This window comes from Vigna unguiculata, chromosome 11 (genome assembly GCF_004118075.2).
Source record: "Vigna unguiculata cultivar IT97K-499-35 chromosome 11, ASM411807v1, whole genome shotgun sequence".
Lineage (NCBI taxonomy): Eukaryota > Viridiplantae > Streptophyta > Magnoliopsida > Fabales > Fabaceae > Vigna > Vigna unguiculata.
The window spans coordinates 39142910-39157309 of NC_040289.1; the positions used below are offsets into that span (position 1 = coordinate 39142910).

At 31.8% G+C, this 14400-nt stretch overlaps 1 protein-coding gene across 2 annotated transcripts; it reads left to right on the forward strand.

Moving 5' to 3' along the window:
* The first annotated feature begins 2049 nt into the window (after nt 1-2049).
* Nucleotides 2050-13359, forward strand: LOC114169822 (general transcription factor 3C polypeptide 3). 2 transcript variants are annotated; one of them, XR_003601009.1, is made up of 18 exons: nt 2050-2384; nt 3242-3350; nt 4093-4200; nt 5261-5442; nt 5766-5961; nt 6324-6578; nt 7270-7416; nt 8159-8237; nt 9341-9454; nt 9527-9693; nt 9885-10003; nt 11129-11252; nt 11349-11417; nt 11501-11627; nt 11874-11988; nt 12187-12322; nt 12413-12525; nt 12839-13010. XR_003601009.1 is itself a non-coding variant. In XM_028055141.1 (18 exons), exons 1-18 carry the CDS (start codon nt 2107-2109, stop codon nt 13103-13105), a joined length of 2760 nt encoding a protein of 919 aa, XP_027910942.1. In that variant the 5' UTR covers nt 2050-2106; the 3' UTR covers nt 13106-13359. The 2 variants fall into 2 exon arrangements, 1 of the variants encoding a protein (XP_027910942.1); XM_028055141.1 differs by having other exon boundaries at nt 12132-12322; nt 12839-13359.
* The last annotated feature ends 1041 nt before the right edge of the window (nt 13360-14400 follow it).

Consider the following 14400-nt stretch of genomic DNA (forward strand, 5'->3'; position numbering starts at 1 on the left):
TTTATTAAATTTTTAAAAATTGACCGTTACTTTTATAAACTTTTTATAAAATCAGATGCCTTTGTTGTTCTGATATATTTCACTTTATTTTTAATAAATATAATTTTAATATATATATTTATTTAATAACATTATAATATTATCACTGCTAATAAAATATTACGTATATTTAAAAAATATACACACAGGCGCGATAGCGCCTGTGTTACGCTAGTAATATATAAATAGGATACCCTATTTTGTGTCCACAATTCATTATTCCAGTTTCACCCTTAATTATTATTTTATAAATAATTTACCTTTAATCATTATTCTAAAAACCTCTTTTGTCTTTAACAATTATTTAAAAAACATATTCATTTGTGTACATATTTATTTATTTTTTAATTTCACATTTAACAAATATTTTTAAAAATTAATTATATATTTTTTATAAATTTTAACTCAAAATTTTATGAAAATTAAAAATGAAAACAATAAATAAAGAGGATGTTCTTTTTATTTTTCAGTTTTATCCTAAATTATTTTTTTAATTAATTATTTTATAAATAATTTACTTTTAACCGTTAGTTTAAAAACCTCTGTTGTCTTTAACCATTGTTTTAAAATCTTCTCTTATGTACATATTTTATTTTTCTAATTTTATATTTAACAACTATTTTAAAAATTTATTATATATTCTTTACTGATCTGAACCGAAACGGACCAAACTGAACTAAACCGAACTAAACCAAATTAAACCAAACCAAACCGAACCAAACCAAACCCAACCCAACCCAATCCAATCCAATCCAACTTAACCGAACCCAACCCAACTGAATTTCAGGTGTGTTGAATTTTAAAACACCTTGAAAAAAATAAGGTGAAATTTTATAGTTTCATAATTAATTAATATATACCAAATGGAAATTCTCTTTGTAATGTGCGTAAAAAATGTCACATCCAAAAATGCGAACAATAAATAAAGAGGATACTCTTTTTATTTTTTAATTTTACCATAAATTATTATTTTAAAAATTAATTATTTTATAAATAGTTTACTTTTAACCGTTAGTCTAAAAATCTCTTTTGTCTTTAACCATTGTTTTAAAAACTTCTCATATGTACATATTTTATTTTTCTAATTTTATATTTAACAACTATTTTAAATTTTTTATTAAACTGAACCGAACTGGATAGGACCGAACCAAACTGAACTAAATTGAACCGGACCAGATCGAACTGAACCAAATCGAACCGAACTGAACCAAACCAAACCAAACAAAACCAAATAAAACCGAACCGAATCGAACTGAGCTGGACTACTCTTTAGTTGTGCTGAATTTTAAAACACCTTGTAAAAAAGGACAAAATTTAAAGGAAAATTTTACACTTGCATAATTAATCTATAACAATATATAAAGAAATACCATATTTTGTGTTCACATTTTATTATTCCAGTTTTACCCTTAATTATTATTTTAAAAAGCTAATTATTTTATAAATAATTTATCTTTAATCGTTATTCTAAAACCCTATTTTTGTCTTTAACAATTATTTTACATTTTAAAAATATTTTAAAAAATTAATTATATATTATTTATAAAGAAATAAAGAAAAAAATTATAAAAATATATTAGATAAAATCTTTACTTATTCAAGTATTGTTTCAAATTTAATTTGATTTAATGTCTAGTAAACAAATTAAACAGCTCTTATATTGTTTATATTCCTATCAATAATTTTTCTTTCAATTTTTAAAGCTAAATTTTTAAAATTATTTATTTATTGTAAATTTCAATTATAGCATAAGTTATAAATTAGAAGTATTGTATGATAATTTTTTTAAAATATGTTACTCTTTTGCATTGTAAAAGTTTAAATGTTAATTAGTAATAATAAATGACAGTAAAGTGATAAATAAATTATGATGGGGGTATAAATTACATTTGTCAAGTAAAAAGATAATGGGTCACGCGCAGGGCACATGTTAAATGGTCCATCCTAAAAGATACCGTAAAATCAGAAGCTATAAATAGGGCTAAAACGTGATTTCGAATTTTTGAGAACAGATAATCGAACTAAGAAAGTAAGAGTGGAAGAGCCTGAAAGCAGCGTCTGAATCCGATGGCAAAAGAGGGAAGCGACTTTGATGAGGTAAACAACGCCGTGGAGGGCACGGGGGAGGAAGAAGAAGAGGAAGAGCACGCCGCAGCGCAGGAGGAAGATGACAATGACATGGAAGAAGAGGATGAGTATACTTTCAGGTTTGAAAACGGGATGGATCCTTTGGACTTTGTCGACAACAATGACGATTCAGGCCTTCTACCCTACGAACGATTCGAGCGTCTTGAACAGGAAGCTCTCGCTGATAAAAAGCGAAAAGCAACTGAACAATGCCACAGGTTCGTTGGTTTCTTCAGCCCTAATTAATTCCGACGCTGTTAGGTTCTGATACCATTAGGTAGTGAAATTTGAGCCTTAATATGATATAAGAGTCTTCAAGAGTCTATTATAAAGATAAGCTCAAATTATTATAATATATAAAAGGAGCAAACCTCACTTATATAAATAGGGGAGACCTCAGTTACTCAGTTAATTATCGAGCCATTGTCTTCTTAATATGATGGTATGAGAGACTAATATGTATGGTATCCATCCAAGTCATCGACATATATCCTAGAGAGATAAGGTGAAGTTATATTGTTGTATGAAGATGAGTTAAGCTTAAATTATTTCTTAATAGACTTGTTATTTATTTCCAAATGATTGCTTTATTTGTTGTATTAACTGCATTTGTGATCGGACTTTTGAATTTGTAGTTTCTGCTTTTTGTTGTCGTTGCTGTGAATTGTGCTGTTTATACTTTAGTCTGTTCTCTAGGAGTGGGTGCAACTTTGTATTGTTAATATATTGATTCAGAGCTGTGCATGTGCAACCGAGAGTGCCACAATTACGTACATGTTGAATAGAAATTGAAATATGTTAGTTGTGAAACTTATTTTTGTTGATGGCAAAGGAAAATATTGTAGATACAAGAAATTAGAGCAAAAGGATTGGAGGTTAAAAATTAAAATAAAAAACAGAAAATCCTTGAATCCCTTGTTCAATGAGATGAGCTACTGAAGATTCTTGATTGTGTTCAGGTGCTAAAAGGGTTGAACAAATTCTAAATGTATTTCACGAGGATAAATAACTCTCTGCGCTTACTTACTTTTTGGATGCTTGTTTGATCTGTGCTATTTTGTGTCACTAAATGCAGTGAAGAGCCACCTTCTAAGTTGGCTAGGGAATGTGGTATTTCCGGGTCAAAGATAGCTGAGATAATGGAAGCAATGAATTATCATGGCGTGCGCAAGAGATCAAGAAAGGTATGCTATGCAGTGCATATGCCAGTTTAGTCTACATAATATATTATGTTTGCAGTTTGTCTGGTTGTCTCTATTGGCAAGTAGGCTTTGAAAGATAAATTGGTAGTTCATCATTGTGTCAGATTGCGAAGAATATTTTATCTCTTTTTCTTTTATTTATTTTTTCTACGTAAGCAAGGGCTACCATGAAAGAAGTTGATTGCCTTCCTTTATTTTTTGTTAGTCTCCTTATGCATTTTTAGCAGTTTGCCAGTTCATAAGCAAAGGCTACACCAGAAAGAAATTGATAACTTTCCTTTAATTCTTTTATATTAAAAGGTTGATTACAAGCTTTGATCTCCAGCAATGGAGTGGATATTAGAGGAATACATTTGGTGTTATGGTTTTGGAAGAACATTTAAGATCTGTGGTAAATGCCTGTTGCATTTTTTGCTCATTGCTGTTTCTAAGCTGTTTCCATTTTTTATGCAGGTTAGCTTAGTTTATTCTGACAATTTACCCCTCTTTTTTCCATGAATTTTCTGTTCTACATGATAGCTTATCACTAGTTTAATTGTGTATACAGTTTTCTTCATATGCTTATGGTTATTTATTTCTTATCCATACAATATCCATAACCTAGAACAGATGTAGATGAGAATGTAAAAATGTAAGCACTCAGTTGCAAGTTATGTGACTACCTTCTGTTTTAAATTTTAATGTGACATGACTCTTTTAAGTATTCTCTATCTGCCTGATGCAGCCTAAAAAGAGAGGCAGGCGGAAAGGATCAAGAAATAGAACGGACCCTAAGCTAACACGGATGCTGGGTGATGCCACACTTCACTATGCATGTGGCCATTATGACAAGGTATATTATTCTGTCACATGACAGTCCTTAGCTTCTGTCACTGGAGTTTTGTATTAGTTAGTGTCACAGTTATCCAGTATATTGAGGTAGATAAGTAAGTCCCTGTACTTTGTTAGTTTATTGTTTTAGGATGGTTTTGATGGGAACGGAGAAACAAATAATGGGCCACAGGAGCACTTGGTCCAAGAAGCACAAAGTCAGCCCAAAGAATGGATTGCTTATGTCAGAAAAAATAAAGGAATTAGGAAAAGGAGGGGCTTGAGGTGAGGTGGCAGAGTTAGTTTCGGAGAGAGAGATATAGAAGGGATAATGAGCCTAGTTTTGGGGGACATGGTGATTTGGTTGGATTTTTCTGGTATATAGAAGCGTTTGCTCTCAGTAAAGGAGCTTAGCTCTGGGGCATAAGAGGGCCTGTCCTCTTATTGCATTATTTTCTGTTTTCATCCTTTAATTCCAAGAAGTTCCCCATTTCATCTTTTTTGGTGTTTGTTATTGCATCTGTGTTTTGGTTTCTGGTATATAACAGGTTTTCTGTATTAAGTACCTAAGGAGATAGGATAAATGATACTATTTCTCTCTGTCTAGGCTCTTTTTGCCTTCAGCATATAATCATCTGATGCAACCTGGGGTATTATGCGCGTCTTTGTTTGTTGGCATACCTTTTTTGGATCCATTTTTCCTAATCAACCTTTGTTTTGCTTGAAGTTTTCTTTTTTCTTTTTGTAAGATTTAAGCAAATCCAAGTTGATCAAATTAATGTATTCACCAAAGAGATATGTGATCGGGTTAATACTGTATGTCTTGCTTTTCAGATAGATATGGTTGCCTCCAGGAGAAACTCATTAGCTGGAAGTTATATTCATGTTTATTGAAATGATCTAACACTTTCCATTTCTATTTGTCTCAAGTATGATAGATGGCATAAGATCAGGGTGTTTAGTTTTTTTATTCTTAATGCTTTTTGCATCTGTCGAGGCTTGATTTATATTATAGATTTTATCATTGCTTTAGGCTTTTTCAGAATATTTATGCATTCCTTTTCTATGTTGTTTTTTTGCAGGCTAAAGCTGTGCTGCTTGAAGTTATTAAGTTGGCACCGAATTTGGCTGATTCTTATCACACTCTTGGACTTGTCTGTAGTTCACTCCAGGATTATAAAAGAGCAATGAGTTTTTACCTAATTGCCGCTCATTTAAATCCTAAAGATGCATCTCTTTGGAAAAGGATTTTTACCTGGTCCATGTGAGATGGCTTCTTAGTTTTGTTGTCTCTGTTATTTTTTTGAAGTTATTCTTCTGGAATAATTGTGATGATGGTTAAAATTTCATCTAGTGATGTCCTTAAAATATATGACCCATGTATTCAATTTGTTGATGGACAATATGGTGCACAACTGGCTCATACTCTCTCATAAAATACCACCCTACCACCCTGCTATTTTCTTTTCATATATCATCGTAGTTTGTTACTGTTTATAATATAACTTAGTTTATGCATGCATTACTTTTAAACAATGCTGAAAGAAATAGTATGATGATTGAGTTCTGAACCTTTTCCAAATGCAGAGAACAAGGTTATATTGATCAGGCACGGCATTGTCTTTTAAAAGCAATTACAGCAGATCCCAAAGATGTTACTCTTAGAGGTCTTCTTGCAAGGCTTTATGTTGAACTTGGAGACTATCAAAAAGCTGCTGTTACATATGAGCAAGTACATCAACTCTGTCATGAGAATGTTGATCCACTGAAAACTGCAGCTAAGGTTTGTCTTTGCTTTGAGATAGCATGGACATGCATTCAATTTTGTCAATAATCCTTTGACATTAGTTGTTTTTGTTAACAATTATTTCCTATGGAAATCACGGTTTGCCTTGTGATGCTTTATAATGCATTTATCGCATCTGCTTGTATGTCGCGTGGACTGTATCTATATACTCTGACTAACATCTTTGAAATGGTAAGCAGATGTGTATAAAATATAATGTTTGAGAGGGGTAAACTTTAAATTATCTTAATATACATGCAAAAAGTATAAGGGTTGAGGAGCTGATAATATTTTTATTCAATTAAACGTTAATTGGTTGACTTTCAATGTCGAACTGAATTTATATTGCTTTCTATCAGTTGTACAAAAAATGTGGTCAAGTTGAGCATGCTGTTTGTATTCTTGAAGACTATCTTAAGAGTCAACCTGATGGAGCAAATTCGAGTGTAGTTGATCTGCTGTGTACCATATTGATGGAAACTAAGGCGCATGACAGAGGTCTGCAGTATATAAAACATGCCCAAGCTGCAAATGCATGGGAAGAGTTACCATTGAATTTGAAAATTAAGGCTGGAATTTGCCATGCTCATCTTGGAAAAATGGATATGGCTCAGGTGTGACTCATGCTTACTTATAATTGAATTAACTGTGTTTTTCTTAATCATGGTCATGGCCCCTTTTAATCTTGCTTAAACCTCATATATTAGGTTAGGTTAATTGATATTCTTTGGTGTCTTTGGATGAGTATTTAGTTTAGACTTTCTTAGTTATCTTTAATTTTATCTCTTTCATTCTGTATGCTCTTTCTTTCTTGTGTCCTAGCCAATTTATGTGTAACACACATCGTTACCTATCCACCATAATATTTCCCTCCATGTAATATATCCCATGTGAAGCTTGGGTTTTCAATGAGATTTGCACGTAACTCTTTTTTGCTGATTTCCTATTTTGTGTAGATTTTTGTCCTCTCTCCTTTAATTCTGAATAAGAAAACTTAAATTTATGGTCATCTTCTATATAATCTTTTTTCCTTATAAAAGGGCTTCTTTTCTTAAGGAAAGAAAGATCAATTTCGCAGTCTTTAAAATTGTGTACAAGTACTACTCTCTTTCTTCTCCCACCGCATTTCTGAAACACAATATATCATTATTTTTAAGTTACATTTTCCATGTTTCTCATTAGCTTAATTTCGTACAATGTTGGAGTGCAAGCAAATGTATAATACATGTAATGACAGTGTATGAATCTTTCTTTTGACTTTGCTTTCATTTTGATGTATTACTTAACATTTCAGTTGATTACTAGGTTCTCTTCAATGATTTGAAACCAGAGAATGCAAGCAAGCATGTTGACTTGGTTATTGAGGTTGCTGATTCATTGATGGGTCTTGAACATTATAACCCTGCATTGAATTATTATTTGATGTTGGAAGGAAATATTGGAAACGAAAATGTATGGTAAACTCCTGCCCATGCATGCCAATTATCATTTTAATTTTTTACCAGTAATTTGCTTTAGTAGGTGACTATTTTTGTCTTGTAATCTTATGGGGATGTATATATTGGAATCTTTAAATTTATTGTTCATATTTCTGTTAGAAATAACCATTCTTGTGTCTTTACATAATAACTCAAGCTTTAGGGGAGTTGTTTGTTCCATGATATGGTATTGGAACTTCTATGACTGAGTGGTCTAGAGTTTGATCCTTATTGACCTATCCAGTAGGCACAATTACAAGAGCTGGGTATGATAAAAATGGACATGAACACAAGAATGCAACCAATTTTAAAAATATTGGACAACACATCTATAATTTTTAAATTATAAAAGAGAATTCATGTTTCAAAAATGAGAACAAGTTATTATGAACACTATAAAATATAAAAGATTATCTGATTATTGTGCTATCTAATCAGTATTAGTATTGACTGCTTGAGTTTTTCTAATACATTTCCTCATGCCCAACGTTTCTGAAGCTAGTTGGAAGGAAATAATTGAGGAATTGTATTGTCCATCTGTATCAATTATCAAATGTAATTGTTTACTGTTTTCAATTTATTCTATTTTCTTTGGCTCTTTTCGGTTGCCCGATACTATTTATCTAGCTTAGAAATATAATTTCAGTGTATGCCTTTCGTTATCATCACTATGTTATCAGGATATTCTATATTCTTACTGAAATTCTTTCTTGCAGGGTCCTCTATATCTGAAACTTGCTAAATGTTACATGTCCTTGAAAGAAAGTTCACAAGCAATTATTTTTTTTTACAAAGGCAAGGTTTTATTTTTAAAGAGAATGGTATTTAGTTAATGATACTTTGTGAAAACCACTTCCCCTTTGTTTTTCAATATAAATGAAATATTCTATGGATCATTTCTTTTTAGTGATGAAGCTTCTGAAACGATTTTTGATTGTCAAAATCTTTAAGTTTGGGAGCATCCTTTTTTCTTGCGGGAGTAGGATTTCGCTTTAGCATCATAGAATCAAGGCAGTTCTCAAATGTATTCTTGGATTGCTTTACTTTTGAGTAAACTTTTTATGCATAACATAACTGAAGATCTAATAGCATGCATTCTTCACATATAGATCAATACACAGATTTACATTTTTCAAGTTATCTGATTTGTGAGCTTTCCCATTAGCTTCCTCATTCAAAGACAGTTACATTTTTTTGGAATGAACTTTCTGTAGTTTTTTATTTGATATTTTGTGTGCTTCTTTACTATGGAGAAACATTTTATTGTTGGTTTTCAGCTTTATTCGTTTTGGAAGAAGCATGCTAAAATTTTGTGGCACTAATTTATGTAATTGTCTTGTGAGATTGGTGCATTCGTTGGAAATAATTACATCTTTAAGAGTGTCTTTCACCCTATATTTGATTTGGAATAGGATTTTTTGTAGCTTCGCTCTACTGATTTGCTCATGGATGTCACAATGAGTTTCTGTTTCAGGTTTTGCATAGAAATTGAAGATGCTTCATTCTTGATTTTATCCTTTCACTGTTTTTTTTTCTTGAGGTTATCTTATCTCCTTTCCTTTATTCCACATTTTTTTATCTTCTTTTTGTCTATCTAAATACTATAATTAAAACTATTGAATTATTGCTTGAAATTTTGAAACCATGGTTTTATGCTGTTAATGGGAGAAAAAGGGAAGTCTGTCAAATTCAAAATGCTTTGTATCACATCTTGTTCTGGCTTGGTGCTGAGACCTCATGGTTGACATCAGTTATAAGAGCATATTTTAGGCTTGTATTATTACGCTAGTGCATGTAGATCCAGTGACAGTGAAACAACACTCTGCTGTTACTTCCTGATGATTGTTCTGCTGTGAAGTATTCATACTCCCTGGTTGCTAAACAAGATTTTGTTTCAGCCCTTGAAATACTACAAGATGACGTTGATGCACGGATAACTCTGGCTTCCCTTCTGCTTGAAGAGGGAAAAGAAGATGAAGCAATTTCCTTGTTGTCTCCTCCAAATGATTCTGGTATTTCGAACATGTTTTCTTTCTCTACAATTGAAGTTCTTGGATGGAGATTTTAATGTGAAAAACTTGCAGACTCTGGTGAAGCTAATCCTGAAAAGTCAAATGGATGGTGGGTTGATATAAGAATAAAACTGAAACTCTGCAACATTTATTGGAATAGAGGGACACTTGGTGATTTTGTGGATACAATTTTCCCTTTGGTTCGTGAATCATTGTATGTTGCAACTCTTCGACAGAAGGTAATATTAGAGAAGCCAAATTTTCACCTCTTTGGCACACAGTCAAATACAGATTGGTTTGGTAGATGCTCTTGGACGCCTATGTAGGCATGCCTGCTACTTGCTTCAGAATGTTAACATGTTGATAAACTACATTATTTCAAATAGATCTTAAGATTTATTTGAATTTTCAAAAGACATTATTGCTGTAGGGTAAATCAAAAAGGCGACTCACCAAAAGAGATCTGGTCGAAAGGGTTAGGATACTAGATGGTCCAGAAAAAGATAATGTATTTCGAGGATTCAGGCCAGTAGCTGCAGCATCTGATCGGTATGTGTTTGTGTTGTTTTGTATATACGTTATTTCTAACTCGACTGTGTCATGTTCAATCAGATGCATTACCATTATGGGTGATCTGTCATAATTGTGTTTAGTATGAAATTTATTAGAGAAATTGTTAGTGCTGACTCTTGAAGGTGATTGAGGGATATATTCTTTGGATGGATTGTTGTTGATCTGTTTAGTTGTTAATTGATTGATGACCATTTTTCTGTATATCCCCTTCTGCCAATTTCCTCTAATTTTTCGTGGAGTTTGGTGTTGCACAATGTTGGGAAGCCATTTTGTTATCGTCACCTTAATAATTGTTTGAGCCACTCTTAGTGTCATGTGTTGGGACTTCAAGATCGAAATCACTGATTTTATCCCTATATATAGCACTATGAAAAAGAATAGAAGGCTTCTTTTAAGAGAGTGAAACAAAGATTTCATTGTAGGTATTTGCTTGACTGAGTACACCCCGGTCAAGACAAGTTATCTATTTATAACAATAATGATTATAAGGATAATAAATAACTACTACTGTTTTCAAGAGACTAGTTAAAATATCACTACCTAAAATGCATTGAACTCAGCTAAACACAAATTATGTTTAACAAATTAAATAGTAGTCATTCTTTTAACTTGTTGAAAAGAGAAGTTTACATAAGTATTTATACCTAACTAAATTCAATACAAGGGATGGCTAACCGTCTTTACTGAAAGGGTTACATGAGATAGCTGTTAGCAATAGCTAATAGCTCTGACTATATACTATAATTGTACATATACAAAATAGCTCAGTACGTACTCTAATATTGTGAAATTGAAAGAGTATTATTAGTATTATTATATCTAAATTTTCATTTTTCAAATATTATAATACTATGATTTCAAACATTTACTTCAATTTATCCTTTCCGTTGTTATTCTATATTTGGAAAACCATAGGATAGCATCCCCTTGGCAATATCTGTGTGGTACTCATATAATACATGTATCTATGTATTGGATGTACTACCTTCATTGCAGATATTACAAAATATTTTGGGTGAATAATTTGTCTTAGTGTTTATGCTTTTTTCATGTTGTTTGATTTGGATACTAAGTGAAAAGAATTGTGTTTTGTGTAATTAGGTTGAAAGCTTCCAGGGCAAAAAAGTTGCTGCAGAAGATGGCAATTGAAAAGGAGAAAAGAAAAGCTGAGGCACTGGCATCCGGAATTGATTGGCTAAGTGATGATTCAGATGAGGAACCTCAGGTGATCCGTTTGGTGTTGTCTACTCAATTCTAGAACAAATGTCTTGATGATTATGTCTTAATTCCCTTTTGGGTTTATTGCATGAGATATTTTTAGCAAGAAAACAGAGAACCTCCCTTGTGCAATCTTCTCAAAGATGAAGAACATCACCAGCTAATAATCGATGTTAGTGCTTCGATTTTTTCTTTTTTGTGTGTTGCACCCCCTTTCCTCTGTTATATGTCTGACCTGTTAATATCATTGTACAGTTATGCAAGGCATTAGCATCCTTGCAAAGGTATTGGGAAGCACTGGAGATTATTAATCTCTCTCTAAGATTGGCTGGTACATCTCTGTCTACTGACAAGAAAGAGGAACTTCGATCCCTTGGAGCTCGTAAGTCCTGAAGACAGGCTTTTGCTTATAGATTTATTCTTTGCTTCGAGTTCCAACTTTTCTCATTCGAAGAAATAAAAATAAAAATTGAAGACTTCCACTTCTTGTTTAATGTTTATGTTTGTTTCATTCCCTTGTTTAGCTTTACATATTTCCGATATTACAATTCTAAAGAAAAAGAAAATTAATGCTTTAGGGAGGGAAGAAGCTTATCTTACTGATAAAACAAATTTATGTTCTCCACAGAAATGGCATACAGTACCACGGATCCTAAACATGGGTTTGATTGTGTAAAATACATTGTTCAGCAACATCCACACAGTGTTGCAGCTTGGAATTGCTACTACAAGGTTATCTCAAGGTAATTTTGTGAATGCATGGAACCATGGGTTCTCGAGAAAATTGGTTAGGCTTTCTAATTTGTTGTGATAGGTTTATGACTTAAAGATAAAAAAAGACCTGGCTTTGTAAAACATGGTTTACTTGTTCTCTCCTGGTTTATAGATTGGAAAACCGAGACACAAGACATTATAAATTTGTACGTGTTATGCAAGGAAAGTTTGTGGACTGCGTGCCTCCTATTCTAATTTCTGGCCATCAGTTTACCATATTTAGCCATCATCAAGACGCAGCAAGGAAATACCTCGAAGCTTACAAACTATTGCCAGAGAATCCCTTGGTTAATCTCTGCGTTGGTATGCTTTTCATGTCACGCTGTGCATGTACCGCTTTCCTAACCAAGAACTAGCAGTAATTGATTAGTTAATTTTATCAATGTTTCTCAGGAACAGCCTTGATCAACTTGGCATTGGGTTTCAGACTTCAGAACAAGCATCAATGTCTTGTACAAGGTTTAACATTCCTCTACAATAACTTGAGAATCTGCGAGAACAGCCAGGTTTGTCTGCTGAGCCTTTCATGCAGTTTTTTAGCTCATTAAGAAGAAAATGTTTTATTAAATATTAATAATAAATGCGATAATAAGAAAGAAAAATATCACCTCTAAGTTCAATGCACGTATGGTGTAAGTTCCTATCCAGTGGGAAACTATGCACAGTTGATCATCATCGAGTTCCTTTAAATGAAAATATAAATAAACATTGAACCAGCTGATGTAGGCATTCAGATACTGAACTTCAGAAGGTTGATTTGTTGTCGTGAATTTCTTGCGTTTTCATTTGTTCAATATGTGAGACTGAAAAACTTTGCAGGAATCCTTGTACAACATAGCTCGGGCCTATCATCATGTTGGCCTTGTAACTCTGGCGGCTATTTATTATGAGAAAGTGATTGGTATTTGCGAGAAAGACTATCCTATTCCAAAACTTCCCAATGAGAATCCAGATGTCATCGAAAATCATAAACCTGGTTACTGCGACCTTCGCAGAGAGGCAGCTTACAATTTGCATTTAATCTACAAAAAAAGTGGCGCTCTTGATCTAGCTAGGCAAGTTCTCAAAGATCACTGTACCTTATGAGTTCACATATACCTTCTCCAACTACAAGCATCTTGCAGGTTTAGTGCTTAGTATTTGCAATTAATAACGTAAAAAAGTTTAGAAACACTTGCGATGTGCAAGTTATACTTTTGTAGAATGTATTTTTACAATTTTACTGTTACATTGTAATTACATGTTGCCTTAATTGAATATATCACGATTTAAAAAAAATGAACAATAGTGAGATAATAATTAAATAGTTCATATTGGTATATTTAAAGAGTTATATATTATGTCAAGTTGTAAAAGGTATATTTTATGAATTGTTATTGAAGGTGTCATACTAGGTATAATTTACAATCAAGTTCAAATTTAAATTCTGCGAGATAAACCATGTTGGAGGAATAATATTTATCTGGTGTTATGTATACTACCTCTTCTAAAAAGTAAAATATTTAAAACAGGAACACATTTCTTAATTTGAAACTCGGAAAATTTATGAGATTTTGAAATTTACATTGTTCGTATTTAATTTTTTTCACTTTTAAATATTTAGGATAAATCAATATAATTTTATTAAATTTAAAACTTCTACTTTGAACAAGACATTTTAATTTTACTATATAAAAGTAAAATGAAAAGTTGACGTTGTAATATTTTACAAAAAATAATTTTAAGCATTTAATGACTAAAAATGTAAATGTTGACATTTTTTATATGAATATTAATAGAGAAGAAAAATATAGAGAATGGAGGATTTAAAGAGAGGTGATAAAGAAAAAAAGAAAGAAAAAGAAAGAGATGAGAGAGATAGAGTAAAGAAGAAAAAGAAATGACAGAAGATAGAGTGAAGATGGTAGAGAGGGAAAGAAAAGCATACCAGATAAGTAATATAGAGAGAATATATAGAATTGAGAGAAGAGAGACACATTTTTAATTATTATTTTATTGAGTAATTTTTTTAATATTTTAAGTAACCATGTTTTTATAATTTTTTAAAGATATCCTATGCTAACATGTTTCATTACGTAGTATTTAAAATTATTTAAAAATAAACCACTATTAAATTTCTTAATCTAAAAACAGAATAATATTTTTATGTTCCCTCTTAATAAGAGGAATAATACAGATATTGAAAAAAAAACACTATATATACTTATAGAGCAAAAGCGTGTCAGTAAAATAAATGGTAGTGCTAATTGAAGGTGGAATAATTTTCAATTGCTTAAAAAGAATATCACAGCTTCTTTAATAAGGTAAAATGTCTATAACTGAGCAAGTTAAAAATGACACTTTATTAAAATTCTAAAATATATTTTCTTAAGAATGTATTA